This window comes from Grammomys surdaster, unplaced genomic scaffold (assembly GCF_004785775.1).
Source record: "Grammomys surdaster isolate TR1022 unplaced genomic scaffold, NIH_TR_1.0 239, whole genome shotgun sequence".
Taxonomy (NCBI): Eukaryota; Metazoa; Chordata; class Mammalia; order Rodentia; family Muridae; genus Grammomys; species Grammomys surdaster.
The window spans coordinates 9,597,841-9,619,273 of NW_021604684.1; the positions used below are offsets into that span (position 1 = coordinate 9,597,841).

A 21,433-nucleotide genomic window follows, 5' to 3' on the forward strand; every position below is an offset into this window, starting at 1 on the left:
TTGACTTAGGACTAAACACTACTTAAAAACACTAATACTTTGCAAGATAAGCTTTTCCCGTTGGGCAACCCACTCCACAGACCAGGCTTGTCTGGAACCTCAAAACTCTCTAAGTCTCCTGAACTCTGGGATTGTAGGCATACATCACAGGATCTGTCTTCAGTCTGCCTCTTGGGTGGGATAAAGGCATATGCTGTGTTCCTGCTTTTTAATTTGTTGACTTCCAAAATAGAACTTTATCCCATTTCTATAAAAAGATGAAAGCATCTACTTTTTACTTAAGTGAATCACCATCAGTGATGTCAACTGGCAGACCCTGCCATTCTCAAACATGCAAGTGACCCACTTCTGAAAGATTCATTTTGTAATCTGGCACCAAAGGGTGGTCCAAAAGTTCCTTCTTTTTGTTAGTCCTAAAGAGGCATGCTCCCTCCATGTACCCTAGCTGAGCCACAACTTCCAGAGCTCTACCACCTGGAATGCTGGGACTCAAAAGTATATGCCACCATCACTTTAGCCCTGCAACTGCTAACCATTTCCTTTCTCTTTACAGTAAGTGGACCAGGCCATATTTGGTGTTTGGCTGATGAAGTACATAGTAAACTGATCTGTGGTACAATGCTTGCCTGACAGGTACAAGGCTCCAGTTCCATGCCTAGTAGCTACTCAACTATCCGTAACAAAATGCACTGAAACATCTACTAAATATATTTGACATTCCAAATAGAGAAAAAGGCATTAAAAAAGTTTTGATACTAGTGACTTGTCTCAGTGACTGAGTCTCAAAATGCTGTAACAGCAACACATTAGTGGTACTTTAAATCAACACACAGCAGGAATGCAGTGCAGTGGCTCTTGGATACCCCACCCTGAAATGGGCCAGCACACCTGGTTTAAGTTCCCGATCATTGCTACATGTCATACAGATGTCCTTACATCTTGGTCATTGTCCTATTCATTACCATGTAAGCCAATTTGGCCCACAAAGACTAAACACAACACAGCCAAGACAGTCGGAGGCCCACTTTCAGTACACCCAAACTGATACTACAAAATCTTCAGTTGAATAAAAGAGGTTTCCATGGCCATTTTTTGCAATCTTCATGGCTCATTCTAGTTGCGTTACAATAAACTATTCTTTATTATCCCAGCAATTTCCAGGGAAAACAGCCTACTGGCTTAGACTACACCATCTCTGTGGTTCATGATTTATAACAATTCATCTCGTGTTACAGTACACTCTGAAATATTTACAGTATGATAGGGACTTAAAGCAGACAGAAATCACAGCAAAGGTAAGCCTTCTATGTCCACTTGTGGGTCATAAGAGCATATGCACAACCACACGGGAGAGACAACCAGCCCCTCTCCCTTCATATATATTCTTTTTTTATTTTCTTATTTTATCTTCCCAAAACAGAGACATTCAACAGTAGTTAGAATGGCCATCTCCCAACAGTTAAAAAGCTGCATCAAAGAATAGAGTAGTAACCTAAAGTTCAGCTGAGCCAGCCAGGGTGGAGCCTTTAGTGGTGAGGTCTTCTGATCTCAAAGTGATGTCTTCAACATATACCATCATTTAGTGGAAAGACATAATTGATTTGGTGAAATGAGATTCATTTCCAGACAGGATTAGTAACTGTGTTCACTGAATTTCACGCTCTTCTTTGTGAACTGTGAAGAAAATGAATGGTAGCTAGAAGATCAATGGATTCCAGCTCCAGCTGCTGATGGGACGACAATATACCAGGACAGGAACATTTCTAGATTCTGATTCACAAAGCTAACAGCAGTTTTAAACCTACAACTTAAATGACACACCAACAACACCACAACCTTTTCAAATGGCAAAAATACAAAAAAGTGTTACAAAAATATTTCAGAAAAAGTGCATAGTCTAAGTGCATAGTAAATAAAAGCACTGAAAAATATCTTGCTAGAGAGGGGGTTCAGCTTAGGAAGCTATTACCAGAGCTGAACAGTTTTATTTTACACAAACTACACTCAAAAATAGCTTTATGAGACTGATTTCCGGCTAAAAGTATCAAAGGGTTTATTAGTCAAGAAACAAATACCCCAACTGACAAGCATGGTTAGGAAAGACTGCCACCCCAGCATCAGATCCACCTCATAAGATTATTTCAGTTTTATGGTAATAACACATCTCTTGGTGACAGAACGTGGCAATCATGTAATTATTGCTGTTCAAAAAAAAAAAAAAAAAAAAAAAGGAAAACCATACAAATCAATTCTGACACAATCCTACCAAACACGGGTCAATTTACAATTCAAGGTTATTATACAAAATACCTATAGTTACACAATAGGCTCCTGGCAGCATTTTCCGACAAATGTTCTTTTAATTTATCTTGACATGCTGTAAATGAATAAATTACACCATTTAAAGAATTACTGTAGCCGGGCAGTGGTGGCGCACACCTTTAATCCCAGCACTTGGGAGGCAGAGGCAGGTGGATTTTTGAGTTCAAGGCCAGCCTGATCTACCGAGTGAGTTCCAGGGCTACATAGAGAAACCCTGTCTCGAAAAACCAAACAAAACAAACAAACAACAAACAAAAACAAACAAACAACAACAAAAAAACCCAAAAACAACAAAAAAAGAATTACTGTAAGTTTTTCCTTCTCTTGGATCAAAGAAAAAACTGAAGAGTGAACAAGAAAGACTGGGGGAAGCGTGCACAGGTACCTAGAGAGGTGGGGCCTGAGGGCTGACAATCACTAACTTCACACAGTATGACACTCTTCCACCCATTTCACAAGGATTTAAGAAAAATATTTTGTACTATAGTTAAACCCTTTAACACTTTCACTGTCATCAGTTCATCTGCTAGTCAGTGGCGACAGAAGTCAATGCCAAAGTTCCCGCTGCTGTAGCACGGGGTTAGTGTGCCTGCGAGTTATAAACTAACAAAAAGCGAAGAATGCCTTACTCTTTAGATCAAGACAAAGAGAAAAAAAAAAGTAGCGAAGGAGTATCATATAACAAATGGCTTGAAGTAGTCTATCAAAAATTAAGGAAAGCTGGGGGTGGTGGCTCATGTTTTCAGTCCCAGCATTTTAGATAGGCAGGGGCAGGAGGATCTCTGAGAGTTCTAGGCCAGCCTGGTTTTTATAGTAAGTTTGAGGCCAGCTAGAGCTACAAAACAAGACTGTCTCAAAATATATAAAACAAAAAACTGGGGATGGATATATATATGTGTCTATATATACGCACACACACACACATATATATATACACACACTTCATAGTGAGTCAGCAAGGCATTGTTGTTTAAAAAAAAATTTCACTTCCTTACAGAAACAGTTTTTAGTTTTTAATGAACTTGTAAACAAAAAGCTCCCATTTCAAAATAAAAACAAAATCCCAGGTGATATAGATGTTTACAGTGATTACATTTATCTAAGCAACACACATACATGTTCAGTTGTAAGACGGTAACTAAATTTCCGTGACAAATATGCTTTTTTTTTAATAGCAAGAACATTATAGAGTTAATGCAGAGTCCTAAAGATAATCTAGTAGTCGCTATGTTTTTTTTCTTAAGTCTTCACTTTAGATGCTGTTATTTCTAGCACAGGTAAGCAGGCAGAGTCTTTCAAATGCTCAAACACTGGAATCTTTGGTTGCTACCATTATCAGCTGGCTTGCAAACAAGAAGCCAGCCATTTAAAGAATGTTTTAAGTTAACAACTTGCAAACCCCAGGGATGGAAAACCCCAAGAACACACAATTGTGAACATTTACAACCATCACAACTGTGGCTGAAGACTGTTCATGCCGTTCTTCTGAAATGAGATCTCAAAGCAGTATAGTTCAAAATAAAAGATTTTAACAAAAAAAAAATTGGCATATGCACAATTTCTCCACCAATTGTGTGTCAACCATTTAGTTAACTTTTCCACTTGAAAAAAAAAAATGCAATAGAAAACCGGACACCATGTTTCACTACCTCAGTTAATATTCACAAGTACAGCGGCTACAGCTCAGTATCAGCAGGGCTACCCAGAGCCAGTTTATACTGAAATTAAGTTCTTTACACCAAGTAAATGGTTGTCCACAACCACTGGCTAGTGCACATATGAACTAAAATGTCTAGATTGGGGAGAGACAAACGCTGCTCCAGTCACATCCGCTCTGCTGCTTCGCTTCCTCAGTGCATGCTTAGAAACCTGTAAAAAATGGAAACAAAAAAGATGTTACAAATTTTAAACATTTTTACAAGTACTCCCCTAATTAGATACAAGTAGGACAATCACTTGTAAGTGCTGTTGTTTTTATCTGGAAAAATCACCAACCCAAACTCTTCAAAACGGAGTACATGCATCTCTGATTAAAGCCCCTCCGAGTCCTCATTCTGAATAACCCAAGAAGCAGTCTATAGTCAGACACAGACGCAGCAACCAGCTCTAAGCTGTATCAGAGTTCTTATATTCAAGAGGATGTCCAGTTCTTCACCTTTTGTAGCAAGAACACACTATACTTCAAAAAACCCAACAGCAATGAGAAACAGAAGACATTATTGCAGCACTAGAATACGCTTCTAGCTAGATTAGAAACATGAATTTCTGTGTACATCATTTCTGATAAGAGATTATATAATAGTAAGCTTTAATGAATTAAACATTGAATTTCTGTACCCCTAAGATATGATTTTTCTTATAAAACCCCCACATTAATCGTACTACTTACTTCCCTACCTGTTGCATTAAAAAGATCAAGACTAACTCCTAACCTAGAAATAATTTATGCACTTCCCGAATTGTCCTGATACACAGTTCCTTCTCCTCACAAGGGGGAACACAGGGCTGCTACTTTTAATGGCTGGTCTTTTTTGCTTAAGAAAGAATAAAAAGTCCACCTCTTAGTAACACGAACATCCCATGAAGGCCATTTGGTCTATTCCCTTCCAAACCACTGAGGTGACCTAACTACATTTCGGACTTCTTTAGCAAAAAACAAAACAAACAAACACATACAACCAACAACAAACAGACCAAAAAACCAAAACAAAAACCAACCCCATGCCTCTGTCAGTACTATATTGCTTCCCCCTTTCTTCCTCAAGCTCTGGTAGGATATTTCTTTCAGGCTTCATGGGATATATAAAATTTTCCCACTACTTACTCTTTTTATTACAAAGGTTTTCAAGAATAAAACTGTAAAGACATTATCAAACATTTATAATCATCTTTTTTTTTTTTGGGGGGGGGGATAAATGTATTTTTACCCGTTACTACGAATTTCTCATTTATGAGGAAAACCAATCATCCTCATGTACTGATAAACACTCCATCCTAAGCTCTGAGGGCAAAGATGTGTTTTACTCCCCCTTCCCAGAGTGTCTCCTATCAAAGAACAGGTACGTAAGTGATACTGATTCCATGATCCTAAAATCGCATAAAGCAAACATTAATTAAACATTATGAAATAGCATTGGCAAACTTCAAACAAAACAAAACTGTTCAGTGCACTGTGTTCTTTTATGTGTTAGATGTTGAAACATCTTTCCAGACGGCTCACCACCTTCCATGTATTCATGCAGGGCTTTTCACTGGACCTAGAGTTCACAGTTTGGCCAGCTTGCTTTGTGGGTACTATTCCCAGTGCTAAGATTACACGTGGCCTACATGTCTACCCATTCTTAGGAGTCTGAATGCTAGCTCTTATCATCTGCTAGTGCTCTATCTACTGGACTAGCTCCTCAGCCACATTAAGGCTTACTTTAAAGGCTATCAAACAAGATTTAATTGCATCTATAAACTTGACCATACCTGTCATCGAATGCCCATTTCACAGGCTAAGAAGCTATTAAAATGAAGAAACTATGTATGGACTAGTTAAACAAAAACAACCTTTACCCCATGTAAAACAAACATCATTTCCCAGCTACTAAACCTAGGACTCCCCCCTCCCCCTTATAATAATTTGCTGTATTCATGTAATTGTATTTTAGTAGTTTGATTGTTACATTGAATACCCCTTCAAGCAAGTAGATTTTAAAGGGAAAACCAGTTACTATAAACTATAAGTCAAAATACAAGAAAACTTCGTTTTTTTTAATAATAGGGAAGATCTAGGTCAGAAGTCTATGTGTGTTGTGTGGACCTGCTAGTTCAGTCTATGGTCAACAATTGTTTAGGGACTGGCTGAAGGTTAGTCTAACAATATTCCTGGTAGAATACAGAAGTCAAATCCAGATGTAGTTCTTCAGCTATACAGTTCAATGGTAGATGTTCTACCCAGGTATCGTCTCTCCAATGAGCTGTCTTTTGATGGTACTCAAGAAGGAAACTTCTTAGCAGGGTTCCAACATTCACTCTTCAGCTACTAACAAGCACTCTCTTCTAGTGTGTTTCAGTCTTTTGTTTTTAAAATCTTGTAGTCTGAGTGGCATCCCTGGTTCCAGAGTACATCTTCACTGTAATCTCAGTTAAAAATGAGGGATGAACATCTGTTCCTACAGAAGGGGGAGAATGAAGAATATCACCAACATTGGAGGATTAGTGATGATCCAGGAATGAAGCTAAAAGTTTCTTTTCAAGTCTTTGAATAGGAAAAAGTGCTTATTCTTATGTAACATACTTCATCACCTCAAAATAAAATCTGTAAGACATGTATCTTTACTTATGAATCAATTTCAAACATTCAATTTTTAGAAAAAAGATAGAACCAGAATCCATTTAAAGAAGACAATGTTATGTTTAGAGATGGTTGATTCCACCTGCTTCCACATCTGTATCACTGGGAGTATAAGGGCCATCATGTGGTAATAAGGGTTATATATTTGTGGTGGATGTTTGAAATTTCGTTTCCTTCCACATTATAAGAATGAAATAGTCTGAAGTTATTTTCAATTCAAAAATCACCATACAATCTCATTTAAATTAACTAATTTTTCCTACAATGTTCTTATATGGTTTTCCAGTTATACAAGATTAAGCTAGATGAATTTTGAATTAAGCTGCCAGTATGTCCAAACCCACTACAACCTACCAAAAACACCAACACAGCAATTCTAGTAACTCTCATCTACAAGTGAAAGATTAAAGCATTTTTTATACAAACTGGTAATTTATGTGTAGCAGGGTCAAAGCATCTTTGAATTGCATACACAGATTAACAGTCTCAATTACTGTCTTCTCTACTCAGATTTCATTTTCTAACAGGTTTCTATAGTAGTTAAACTTAAAGTACCTGTTAAGAATGAGTCCTTCCCGACTAGCAGGTGATTGGGCATCAGGTTCAGGAACCCTGTTAAGGTCTTCTGACAGTCACCATCCACAGGAGCTGACATGACATGCTGAAGAGTTTAACAGGTCCAGCAAGCCTAAGAGAGATCTCTTGGACTTTCATCTTCATTTCTTCTTGGACTGTGTTATTCTCCAGCTTTACTGTCCACAATGAAAAAGGCTGACAAAAATCCCAGAATTCAGCAAGAAGATTCACTTTCCTGGTCTTCTTTGGACCGTGTATTCAAGGTAGATCATTCTTTCCAGATATCTCAAGGTCTTCCCTTCCCCATTTTGGGTTAAGTTGCTGAATTATTAGCTGTGTTCCTGGCAGCAGTTGATGATACCAGGAAGGGTTAAGCTACATGGACTGGGAGGTGAAGCCCACTGCTGGGGGAACACTGATACAGGTAGGCTAAGGTGAGGAAAAGACACTTTATCTTGGAAGTCCATCGTAATCTTTTATATTGTAATAACGGTGCTCAATACTTATGTCTGAGACAGTGAGCAGTTGAAGACAGTGGGAGAGTAGAATCCATGAGGATCTGCCTTCTAAACAATCTAGCTACATTTCTCTCCCATGTTGTCTGTAATTGAAGTCATCTTAAACTTCCTGTATGTGTTATGCTTCTGATAAGAGATGTCAATAGGGAACCCAGGCTGCCCTCAAATTTCTTATTCTATTGTTTCAGACACTTCTGCATTGGGGGAAAAATCCAAGAGACATTAGAAAAAAACCATTGTCTCTTGGTCTTGACTGGCTATGAGATGCAATAACTGAAAGGCCTAGAAGTATATAGTTATCAGACCAGAAAGCCACCAATTACAAAAACAAGTACGTATTAACTGAACAAGGAAGATTTAAAAGAATCCTTGTACACTTCTCAGTGAATAGGTAGAACGTTTTGTAATTTCTATGAAACATTAAAAAACAAAAACAAAAAACACCCACCAAACCAAAAAACTTGTTGAGAAAACCAAAAACCAAACCAAAACACCCCTTCCACAAGCTCAAAAGACTATAAAAATATCAGTAAATGTCAATCAACATTGAGAGTCTTTGCAGAAGACAGTCTATTTGCTGAAGATTTATGAAACTGAATTCACTGTCATGCAAGCTTCTGAGATGACCAACAGGAAAAATTAGAATGTATCTGAGCATTCTAGGAAATACCCTCTACAATTTTTGTCTTGAAGATAGTTATACTATGTAGCCCCAGCAGTCCTCAAATTCAGAGATCTAAACTCCTGTCTCCCGAGTGCTGAGATTAAAGGTATATGCCACCATCCTCAGTCATTTTCCATAATTTTTGAGCAGAGAAATAATATGGTATTACCATTATTGGACAATTCCATTAAATCAAAAGCTACAGAAGCAGAAATAGCCTACAGCTCTATGTATACTCTATTACCTAAGAGTTTCAAGTCACCATTCATCTACACCATGTGAGAGGCAGGTCTAAGACTAGATTTCTCAAGGTCATTTCACCCATAGGGTAGCAGCGTTTTCTTATCTTTACAGACGTTTAAGAAATCTCACCTTTTTGGAATCAGGGTCTTCCACTGTGGACCTGGAACTCACTGATTAGGCTTACTCATGCTGGCCGGCAAGCCCCAGGGCTTTGCTTACAAGTATACATCATTACAGCCTGCTAGCTCTGTTGTTTTGAGACAGAGTCTTAGTCACCTTGATTGGCCTTAAACTCACAGAGATCTGCTTGCTGGGATTCAGGGTATGTGATGTGCTGCCTGCCCACGATGCCCTGCCCCTTCTGGTCTTTTCTTCCCTTCTTCCTTTAGTTTCCCCTCACCCCCCCAGACAGGTTTTCTCTGTGTAGCTTTTGTTATTGGAGCTTCCTGGTTTTTTGAATGTTGGTTCTACGGATTAAGTTAGGTCTCAAGCACTTACCATCTTAACTCTCCTGCCCCAGAATGACATATTTTAGTAGCAAGCAACATTGTGCTTATGGTAAAGAAAAAATATCTCTTGGTAACCTACTGCACCCACCTACTGTTGTGAAGGACTTTCTATTGCCATTAACTCCTGAGATCAAGTGATCCTCTTGTCTCTGCTTCATAGTAGCTGAGACTATAAGCAATTATGTCTCTGAACCTGGTCTTACAAATGTACCTTTAAAAGTAGTCAATCATAATATAATTATTTATTGAAAAAATCTCTTATTTCAGAACATTACAAGACCATGTACATGTAATAATTTGCACGACCACTGTGCCTAATGATGTTTAACTGTTTTAAGATTTCAAGTTACTTTTGTGACAAAGTTACAATACAAAAGAAGGCTTAAACTTAAGTTTAATCACTTTTCTTTTACAAGGAAACATACTAACTCAGTGGATCCAACTTCTCGTCTTTAATACCTGGATAAAGCAGGACAAAAATTCTGCTTGTTTATTGAGTAAAAAAAGAAACACATAGGAAATTGGAACAATAAAACTAGGTAAAAATTAAGGTACTTCTTTCTGAAGGCTGCTGAATGCCTGAAGAAAATTGTTTTAGGCCAGAAGAGATCTCAAACATATTATAGAACTTGAAGAAGGCATCCAAGTCCCAGTTTAGGTCACAGGCAGAGTAGCTTCAACATACTGCTGTCTCTGCTCTATAGCTTTGGGCTCATGATCTAAAACCCGCCTACAACAAATCTCAGCTCAGTCCTCCCCAAATACAGACTCATAAAAAAGGAAGCCCTTCAACTTTAACATAATAACTGAGCTGCTGCTGGGATCAGGATGACATCAGTTCAGTTTATTTTATTTAAATGTTCCTGAGGTACTAGAAGCTTTTCTTTGTTTCTTTAAAAAAAACAAGGTCTTATTTAGCCCTGGCTATCCTGGAACTCACTCTGTAGACCAGGCCAGCCTCGAACTAAGAGACCCACCTGTCTTTGCCACCCAAATGCTGGGATTAAAGGTCTGCACCACTACACCCAGCTCTAGAATCTATTATGTTTAAAAATTATTTAAATACAACACTAAAATATAGAACAAATACTAATATTTGAAAACCATGTTCAGACTAGAGCAGTCTTTCAGAAACAGAGTAATTAGAAACCAAACCTTACCTGCCCACCACTTGCACAAAGCAGGCAGGTTTCAGTAGGTTAGGCCTCAGAGGGAGTCAGTAACATGGAAGGAAGGAGTTGAACTCTAAGGCACCAGGAATAGGGAATGATGTTGTGCTCTGACAGTTCTACTCCTCAGCACACAAAGTGCCAGACAGAGACAGAGATGGGCTAGCAGTTTAATGGCATTTGCCTCAGTTATCTTCAACTGACAGTCTAACTGCAGGCTTCAGGTTCCACACTGAACCCTAGTGCCGGAAGTTCCTCAGGATTTAAATAAAGTATTCCCCTTAAGAAAGATCATTCTGAAATTGGGACATCATACTTCGTTAGCAGAGAGAGAATTTGGTTTTGGAAGCTATACTGAGCTTTGTAATGATCAAGCTGCTCTGCAACTGAGAAAACAGACACGCTGAAGGCAATGCCAAGACTCACCTCTGGAAATGAGATTATGCTCACTTTTCCCATTAAATGCCAAAGCGTTAACATGCAAACAAAAACTTTAAAATATCTTAACACTGTTAGTCTGAAAGTAAGTCAAAATACCATGGCTAACCAGATTCTTTATTAAAAATCAACAAGTGTTAGGTCTAGGATTTTGGATTGATTGGCAGTACCATATTCCCAACACCAAATGTTTATTTTGGAAAAGGGTTAATGAATGAGTAAAAAAGATGCAGTTGTTAAAAATGACCCAAAATCCCAAGAGAAATGATTTAATATATGCACATATATGTATATATACAGTACATATACATATATATGAACAAGGACATTTGGGTTTAAAGTTAGTAGTCAAATTTTCCAAGGACGTCTTTTTTTTTTTTTTTAAATATGAAGCCAAATTTTATGTTTTAAACCACCTCCTTGATCTAACACTGTTAGAACTGAATGAATTACCCAATTTGCATTTAATTTCCCTGTAACGTCACTTGGTTCTTGGCTACTAACCTTTCATGTTACTCTTGGTTTTGTCAGTTTGCTTGCCTGTGGGGGTTTGGGCCTGCTGACCCTGCCCACTGGAAGAGGCTGCCTGCTGGGCTGCTTTCTGCTTTAACATCGTCCAATCAAATGTGTAGTCATACTGGTGGTTCAGGGTCCTGAAAAGGAAATGTTATGTTAATCTTTGAATGATACTATCCAGCTAAATCTCTGAATCACTTTTCAAGACAGCTGAGGGCTCTTCTTTTCCTATTATACAGATAGCCCCAGCGGGTATAGAACTCTGTATACATCAGACCACCATCAAGCTCACGGACCTGCTTGCTTGTTTCTTGACTGCTGGGATTAAAGGCAAGCACTCTACTGCCCAGGAACAAAACCCACCCCTAACCTCGTTTCTCCAAAAGGGACATGTTAGAATGAAAAAACCGGAGTAAGAAGAGACAGCAGAGTCAAGCTGTTGGTTACTTAGAAAGATTCATGAAGAACCTCCTAGGGGGAGAATGCACAGAACTTAGCAGCTTGTAAGGGAAACTGTATATCCTGGGACATCACTTCTGAGACTAATGATTTACTTGTTGGTTCCTTTAAAGAATCAGAGTCATAAATGCTCTGAAGTCTAATCTTAACTACTACAGTGCAGTGGAGGGCCCTGAACATCCAATGCTTCCACCTTTATCTCCCATGTGCTAGAGTTTTGGGTATACCTTCTTCAGATTCTGTATTTCAACACTCCACCCCCAACTATTGAAAGATAAGCTTTCTCTGGGTGGCCCCGGCTGTCTTGGAAGTCAGATATCTGTCTGGACCTGCCTCCTGAGCACTGAATGCTACCATGCCAAGCTTTTAATGCCTTTTAATTTATCTGGTACTGAATGGGGTTCTATACCACTGCAACTATTCAAAGTTTTTTTATCACTAATTTCAAAATTTTTACTTTGAAATTGCTTGTATGTTATACTTTCACGGCTGACCACTGGTGTCTTCTTCTCTAGGGAAGGCAATTTCTTTGGCACTCAAGATTCCCTAATTAAGTGGTCAAGTTGGTGAGACTATGGGTATCGCTTCTTATAGCCCTAGGATATACAATCTTCCAGTCTATTCCACTCGAACACACACACACACACACACACACACACACCAGGGTTATCTGTAAGAGCAGTCTCCGCACTACTCACAGCTCCACGACTGACCTGAAAAGGATGCGGAAGAGCTGCCTCAGATACATGTAATCTGGAGCCTCCTCAAAGCGCAGCCCACGACAGTAATTTAAGTACATGGCAAATTCTGCAGGAAACCCCTATCAATTCAGAATTTAAAACAATGAAAAGCAAACATTAAGTTAGACAAAGAATCCAAGTTCAAACTATAAGCAAAAAGAAATGGATGTAGGAAGCTATGCCTGCTTTTCTCATTAATTTAAGCTAAACTTCACCATATACTCACTGTAGAATACTCAAGATGCCATTGTCATTCTGGTTAGTCTTTTTTGTTGTTTTGTTTTTTGTTAACTTGGCAAAAGCTAGAGTCATTTAGAAAGGAACCCTTGGGGCATTTTCTTGTAAACTGATGTGTGAGCAGACTTCTCACAGGGGCTGGTGGCACCTCTGGGGAGCAAGGACTGACGAAAACAGGAGTCCTCCTTCCCTCCACTGGCTTCTGCTTCAGTTTTCCAGATTCCTGCTGACTTCCCTCAGTGATAAGAAATGGAACAAACCCTTTCTTTGAGTTGCTTTTGAACAGTGTTTCATCACAGCAATAGAAACTCCATGACAATTGCAAAAGAAACAACCATTTCCAAGAAGAGCACTGTGCTTCCAAACAATTCAGTACTTGAAGGCAATACAAAGTCAATCTACATACTGGGAAAATAACTAGGGTGATTTCCCCTACCATAAGATCAGATGCCTTTCTGTTAGGGTCAGATTGGTTTTTTTTTTAATTAGTATGACTATTGTTACTTACTTCCTGCGTATACTGTGTCTGTGAACGGCTGTGCATGTGATATGGCTCTTGTGTGTGGAACAGAGAACAACTTGAGAGAGCTGATTCTTTCCTTTCACCACTTGTCCCAGAGGTCTTTAATCACTGTGGCACCTTGCTGCCCTTTCTACAAATCAGTTTTATATACACACACACCCACACACCCACCCACCCACCCAATGGGAACACTGGGAACTGAACTGCATCCCCTAAAAGAGTAGCAACTACTATTTTTGTCTGTTTGTTTCTTTTCGAGACAGGGTTTCTCTGTGTAGCCCAGGCTGTCCTGGAACTCACTCTGTAGACCAGGCTGGCCTCGAACTCAGAAATCCGCCTGTCTCTGCCTCTCTAGTGCTGGGATTAAAGGCGTGTGCCACCATGCCTGGCTTGTCTGTTTTACTGTTTTGTTTTGGAGATAGGATCTCTCTACAAAGCCTGGGCAGTCCTACCCTAACCTGACTCTGACTCCAGAATGCCAGGATTAAAGGTGCAAGTGCGTGCAACAACACACCTGGCACCTATTAAACCAATTGAGCCATCGCTCCAGCCCACATCATTTTATTCAGTCTTACTACTTTAGCTCTGGATGCACAGAATGCTGTGTATATAGACCAAGACTGTCTCTGCCTCCCAAGTGCTGGAATTAAAGGTCTATACCTCCATATTTGCCCCACATTAATTTTCTTTAAGCATTCATCATATATCCTTACCTTACACAAAACTTCAACAGGAGTAGACATCTTCTTTTCACTAATCTTTTCATATTTTTGTTTCTTTGTTGCAGCCTGTAGGAAAAGGAGGAATGCAAAGATAAACTGATTTAAAACTTAGAAGAAGTCTAGCAACTCAACTCATTGAACAGAGACATACTAGAGATTCAGTATGTGAGAACTAAGTAAAAAATGCATGGAATCAAGTTCATATTGGATAATGTGATTCATGAAAGAACTGGGCATTTTACTGTTCCTTTAAAGGTTCAAAATAGCTACTGAATTCTATACTACTGGTTTATTCATTTACACTGAATATCAAAAACCCACCCGTGAGTCCACCTGCATAAGGCTAGTGGTCACCAATCACTACAACAAAGGAAACAAACAATTGCTTTCAACTAATTTCCTACTAAAACGATTAAATTTTATTCTTCAAATTAAAGTCTTTGGCTGAACCTCAGATGTGGAAAACACCTTCCAGTTATTTTCTTCCTCTTCTCTCCCCTTACGAAGCTCTTTTCCCCCTGAGATGGAAAGGGTCCTTATGTTGCCAGGTTGCTTTTAGTCTACTAGGCCGACGCCAACCCCCAAATTTTAGGATCACTTGCCTCATTTTTTCTTCAACTAAGATAAAAACAGCCAGGCAGTGGTGGTGCATACCTTTAATCCCAGCACTTGGGAGGCAGAGACAGGAGGATTTCTGAGTTCCAGGACAGCTAGGACTATACAGAGAAACCCTGTCTCAAAAAACAAACAAACAAAAAAACCCAACCAACAACAACAAAACCCCCCTCTGGAATCAGGGTGAGATGGTTCAGAGGTAAAGAGCACTGGCTGCTCTTTCAGAGGATTTGATTCGATTCCCAGCACCTGCATGGTAGCTCACAATCAACTGCAACTCCAGTTCCAGGGGATCTGATACTTCTGGGTTCCCCCGGCATTAGACATACATGATGCACAGACACACATGCATTACACATAAAATTAATAATAATAATAATAGCGTAAAAAAAAAGGATAAACAAAAACAACCCTCAGTAATTTGAATCCACTTACCTTTAGTCCTTGCCATGGCAGACTGGTTCTATTAAAATACATCAAAACATATCCTAGAGATTCCATGTCATCTCGGCGACTAGAAAAGAGAATGTTATTTTATAAATCAGATTATGGGAAAACATGAAAACCAAGCATTGTAAACAAAAGAAAAGAAATGCTCACAAATGATAAAGAACTATTTGGTGGGCAGAGGCAGGCGGATTTCTGAGTTCGAGGCCAGCCTGGTCTACAGAGTGAGTTCTAGGACAGCCAGGACTCTACAGAGAAGCCCTGTCTCGAAACCCCCCCGCCCCCAAAAAGAACTCTTTGGTGTCTTACAAAATTGGGCAATTAAAGTAATAAAGTTTACTAATAGAAAATACCCTTTTGGGGGGAGGTGCTGGTGGTATTTATTTGGACAGATAATACTTTTTCATTTAAGGAGAAAAAAAACTACCTCAAGATTGAAGGGAACTGGAAAAAATAAAAAGTGCAAAAATAGAAAGCCAGAGGAGAGACTGTGGTTCACAAATCACCATTTTTTTTTTTTTTAATTTACTGGTTGAGACTGGCTTCAAGCTTGGAGGTAATCCTGCCTCAGAAATTCAGGTTTTTGGACACAGTTCAAGAATGGACTTGTATGAGGGGAATTCTGAGTGCTTTTGAGAAAACTCCAAGAACACAAGACTAGAGTCTTGAGACCTCAGTTTCTCAGAAAACATCAAACTGTTCTTGGAATGTGCTCCTCCCAGGTGTAGTGGAGAATTATTCATTACACCTGGGTATTATATATCCCTTTAAAGAAAATCATGTTTTTTTGTCAAATGTAGCTTTTGCTAGTGGTTGTACACTTTACTCATGTGACTCTTCTTAACTCTCAGAGTATAAATTGTCTGATGCTCTAAATAAAGCTGGCTACTGCATGAGACTTCAATCTGCCTCATTTTTAGGTTCCAATCTCACAGATTCACACTGCCAGCTAGAGTTGTAAGCACAAGCAGTGGTACTAAGATACACAATGCCCAAGGCCATCACTTAAAAGTAGGCATAGGTAGGGCTGGAGAGATGGCTCAGTGGTTTCAAGAGCAGTGGCTGCTCATTCAGAGGTCCTGAGTTCAATTCCCAGCACCCACATAGTAGCTCACAACCATCTGTAATTGTAGTCCCATTGGATCCAGTGCCCTCTTCTGGTGTGCAAATGTACATGCAGGTATATACATAAATAAATTTAAAAGTAGGCATGTTAAACTGCAAAAGAAATGTCAAAATATTGTTTCCAACTTCCATCCCTTCCTTTTCTAGATAGGGTCTCATAATGTAGACTCTTGCCAATCTAGTACTTGTCCTGTAGCCCAAGAAGAAGGGCCTTTAATCATTGACTAACATCCTGCTTCAGTCTCCTAGTGCTAAGACTGCAGGTATATGCTTTTATACTAGTTATTTAACTTTCTATGACAACACTCAAGATATCAAAGACCTGATTAACTGGCTTCTCTGCACTAGCTAACAGCAAGGGATAAAACAATAAGCAATTCCTTAGATTCTCTGCCAAGAAGTACCCTAAGACACTAAGACTAGTTTGCCTTGATTTTGGATTTGATAAGCCTCACCTCTGCTCAATACCGAGATGTGCATTGATGCTGGCGTAGCGGGCAGTGCCAGTGAGGTTTTTATCTTCTCTGTATGGTATGTGTTGCCTTGTCCTGTTGTCTCTGTACTTTTTGGCCAAACCAAAATCAATAAGGAATAACTTCAAAAGAGAAATAAAGAGACATTAGGTTTCTAACCTTGTTCAATTAAACAATCTTACTCATTAGTAAGTATATTCAAATATCAAAATGTAGTCTAAATAGAACAATTTATAGATTTAACATCCCAATAAGCCTTTACTATTCTTCACCAGTAATTAACAACTGCCCCCCTATTCATTATACCTAGTAATTTATCCTTATTTGTGTAACTTCACCTGCCCAGTTCTTATATACATAGTAGCCTGTCTTCTCCCAGTAAGAATGTACATGTCCCACAGCAGAGCTGTAAAAGATGTTCATGATACTTGACAGCTCATTTTTATGGATAAAACAAGAATGCTTTAAATCTATGAACAGCTTTCTAGGTATCTTCTCATCCACAAAGAACATTCTTCAGTATGTCAATAGAAAGCTATTTCAGAACAAACCTCAAAGTCTGATACTGTTAATAAGACATTTTAAAAATAAAAAATAAGCATGCATTCATTGTTTTTCAATATCTGAAAAATATAAAATGTTAATCCAAAAATTAAAAGCATAACATTTAAATTAAGGTGGCTTACAAATTATCTGCTTAATGAGCTAACCCAAATCACATTAGCATTTTAGAAGAAAATGTTTAGCTGTATATAATCTACATAGTACCCCAGGAATAAAGTACTAACAGCACATTTTACTAAGTAATTCAAATTTAGCTTACAAAACTGAAGTTTTTAAAGGGAAACCTATTTTTTGATGACAAAGTAACAAAACTCATTTCTTTTACCAATGTATTTAAAGTTTTAATTTTTATAAATGCCCTACTTACCATACTATGCTATAATAAAATTCTATCTGGAACATCAAGCTAGACATTTCTATGCGCACATAGAACATATGTAAGAGCGTGTCTTTTCTAATTAATATCTATATTCTTCTTTTTGTTAAACTATTGGGCCTCTTCTGCCAGTGTGGAATCTGTGATGTTTTAGGAAATGTGTTAACTTAATCTTTTAAAACATGTTAAATAAGTAAGCAAATTATCTATTTGGGTTAATATCAGCCAGGGGTAACAGCACATGCCTTTATTCCCAGCATTTGAGAGGCAAAGACAGGCAGATCTCTTTCTTCAAGGAGAGCCTGCTCTACAAGGAGGGTTCCAGGTTAGCCAGGGCTACACAGTGAGATACCACTCCCCAACCAAAACAAAACCTATTTCTGCTAGCTGTTATGAACTATACTTTCAGTTGGTCTACTATAATACAAGACTAATGAGAGATACATTGTAAATCTAATATTAAAGTCCCTAAGCAATCAAGTTATTTAGGAATATGGGAAAGTACTTTAATACATACAGCTCACACTGGTCATTCCTCTTAATATGAAAACCAGCATCAGTATACTAATAGTAAATGAGCACACAGTTCTGCAGACTTACACAGAAAACAGAAAAACTAACAAAAAGATATTCAGCTTCATGGTATTTAAAACACTTGTTATTCCTTTCAGTTTTTCAGAAGGGAAAGTGAGCTAATGTGGCTGTGATGTGTCTGACAGCTGGCGCTCAATAAGCAGATACTGTGTAAACAACCAAGACTGATTCAAGAAACTCAGCACTTAAAAGTTATTTCCTCTAACAAAAATGTGGAAACAGTATTAAAAATAAAAATTATAAAATAAACAAAAAAATCCCAAAGCAAATACTACCTTCTCAAATGCCTGCTCTTTAATAAGAAACTACATAAAGGGAGAATCAAGTAAGGAAAGTCAGTATCAGTCAGTTAAGCATAGGAATTGCACCTGCAAAGACACAGGCCATCTTCACTAGTGGGACAAGTTACTAGTAATTATGTGCAACCTAACTAGCTTGTATAATATTAACAAAATATTAAAGCATTTAGATGATCAAGTTGTTAAGCTACAAAATGTAAGCAAAATATACAGATGGGTAGATAAGAACAAATGAAGCTATTAAGTTTTTACAAATTGTTTCCTCTTATAATGAATGCATTAAGTCATGTGCTCTTACCCCTAGCCAACATTAAGCCACAGCAGTTAGGGTATTTGGGGGCTATTTATTGAGAACCAGTCTTGGTATGCAACTAACTCCCTATGCAACTGGTCCTGGCCTGGAACTAACTTTCTTTTTTTTTTTCTTCTTCTTCTTCAAGACAGGGTTTCTCTGTATAGCCCTGGCTGTCCTCGAACTCAGAAATCCGCCTGCCTCTGCCTCCCAAGTGCTGGGATTAAAGGCGTGCGCCACCACCGCCCAGATGCCTGGAACTTTCTTTAGGTGATTCTTCTCCTGCTGCTGGATTACAGGCATGCACCACCACAACTCAGCCCAATAGAGGTATTTCTTTTTTATAAGACTGAGTATATGAAACCTTTCAACAGCAGGAGGCTAGCCCCTCGACAGTACTGAACACACCAAAAATCAAAAACAAAAACTGGGTCAGTTCAGAAAAATCAATGAAAGGTTATCTGGATGATTAAACCAGTGTATAGCATTGCATTCCTTTTTGGTTATTTATGCCGATATAATCTTTTTAGAGAATATATTATCAAAAACTAAAGACTTGGTTCCAGAAGCATCAAATCTCATTTCCCTAAAGTAAATGTTCCTTTGTCTCTATAAAAACTCATATTGGGGCTGGGTGGTGGTGGTGGTGGTGGTGGTGGTGGTGGTGGTGAACACCTTTAATCCAAGCACTAAGGTAGAGGCAGGAAGATCTGAGTTCTCCAGGCCAGCCTGGTTCACACATCGAAGCCCTATCTTGAAAACCAAAACAAACAATTCATTTTGGCATGGTGGCACAGATAGGTGGATGGAGTGGCTCTTGGTGTGAGGCCAGCCCATATACATAGTAAGTTCTAGGCCAACTGGGCTACAGAGACCTGGCCTCAAACCAAACAATATCACATGGGGGCTAGGACTACAACTTCCTCAGAAGTAAATAAAATGTAAAGCAATTAGCTTACTGGGTTGTTTAGCCTGCCCAAATCTAAATCAGGTCATATATTCAGTTACTGTTACTAATGGTCACTAACCATTTAGTTTCTTTATTCCTTAAATTGTCACTATTTTATTACGAATACAGTGTCTTCTAGTCTAGAGCAGAGAATGCTTTTTAAGCAGCCATTTGGTAGAACCTAAGAACTGACAGCCCAATTCACAATCATGTTTGAGAAATAGTGGCTGTGAAACCTGACCTATACTTACCTGAGGCTCTTAGGGAAGGAGAGGAAAGTACAGTAGAGTGGTCACTACAGCACAGTGAGACTCAATTTGTATTTTAAGTTCTCCGACTCCAAACACATTTTTAAAGCTAGTCTCACTCAGGTGTATTTTTAAAGTAAAGGTTCCAACACTAAACTAACAGCATTTCCTCCTATCAATGTTAGCAATCTAAAACAAAGACAATACCTATTTTCATTCAGGCTAGATCTAAGCTTTAAAAAAGTTTTAAGCAAAAGCCATGAAAATATCTTAGTAATGTTACATGTTTGCCAAGTATGTCTGAATAATGCCAACGTAAGAGGTGCTTGAGCAAGATCTATATTCCCCAGAATTAAATGAAAGTAATTAAAATAAAACAATAAGAAAGAAAAGCACATGAATTTGGGGTTGAGGTTGGAATAGGAGACAGTTTCAGACCTGGTTTAATCCTGAGAAAGATGGGTCCTGAGAAGGACTAACAGTCATGCTTCTTTTCCTCTTCCCCACTGGAGATTCTAAACACTGAACAGACAATAGAGGTGGCAGTGCATCAAACAGTATTGCGTACATTGCAACAATGGCCGGCGCAGACAGGCAACACCGAGGCATTAGAGAAAGAACAGGGTAGCCAAATGCCATCCTTCTTCCACCAAGCACTGTAGCTTCTCAGTTTTCCAAATAAAAATCACATGCTCAAGAACATTGAATTCTAGAATACTTATAGTTTTTAATGCCACTATGATTGTGTCACTGCCTGAAAACAGGGATATCAATGGTGACATTTGGCTCTTTAATTTTTAAATAAAAAAATGGGGAATTTGGATCTGTAATCTTTAAAACCACAATCTGCCCTTCCCCCCAAAAAGAATGTATGGGGGAAAAAATCTTCAGTAAGGAAGAGGTAGAAGGCATTTAGTCACCTTAAAATTTATTTTTAAAACCATGCAGGGCTGATTACTGGAAAAGATGAGCAAATTCACTAAGATTGGAATGGCTACTCCAATATCAAATTCAGAACAATCTCCAAGTAAGAAATTTAACTTCAAAAACCAAACTCGGAAGCTGCCCCCACCCCATCAAGCCTGATCCCTTGCATACAATCTACTGGTACAAGCTGACTGAAGGAGCCAGTCTTACACAATGGGCACTTTCCAACTACAGTAGCACAGAAAACACCAAAAAAACAAAAAACAAAACAAAACAAAAACCCCAACTACAGAAACAAGACACTGAAGTGTCCAAGAGGAACACTTATATTTCAATCTTAAAGGAAGCACTTCACTTCTGTTCTATGGTCTCTCTCAAAACTGCTACAGACAGGTAAACAGTGCCACAAGTCATATTTTACCATCTGTACTGAGGACACAGCTTCTAAAAATGGAACATGAACTTCCCAAGACATCATCTATGTGGTTAAAGAGACTATTCCTAAGAAGGGGGAAAGAGTGTGAGGCATTACTATCTAGGCCATTGTTT

General features: G+C 38.6%; 1 protein-coding gene and 1 long non-coding RNA gene across 5 annotated transcripts in view; both read right to left on the minus strand.

Moving 5' to 3' along the window:
* Positions 1-3,313: 3,313 nt before the first annotated feature.
* Csnk1a1 (casein kinase 1 alpha 1) overlaps positions 3,314-21,433 on the minus strand; it is a 33,798-nt gene continuing 15,678 nt past the window's right edge. For 2 of the 4 annotated variants that reach the window (XM_028774185.1, XM_028774183.1), the window contains 6 exons: positions 16,618-16,757; positions 15,026-15,104; positions 13,967-14,041; positions 12,467-12,573; positions 11,283-11,431; positions 3,314-4,191 (listed from right to left, as the gene is read on the minus strand). In XM_028774185.1, coding sequence (XP_028630018.1) covers positions 4,184-4,191; positions 11,283-11,431; positions 12,467-12,573; positions 13,967-14,041; positions 15,026-15,104; positions 16,618-16,757 — 558 coding nt within the window. In that variant the 3' untranslated portion in view covers positions 3,314-4,183. Of the gene's footprint in view, positions 4,192-11,277; positions 11,432-12,466; positions 12,574-13,966; positions 14,042-15,025; positions 15,105-16,617; positions 16,758-20,395; positions 20,480-21,433 lie in introns of those variants that run through there. The other 2 variants (XM_028774184.1, XM_028774186.1) reach the window with 2 other exon arrangements.
* Positions 5,187-10,106, minus strand: LOC114626700. The gene is made up of 2 exons (XR_003712278.1): positions 7,217-10,106; positions 5,187-6,479 (listed from the first exon to the last, which is right to left on the minus strand). It is a non-coding gene; the product is annotated as an uncharacterized LOC114626700 (long non-coding RNA).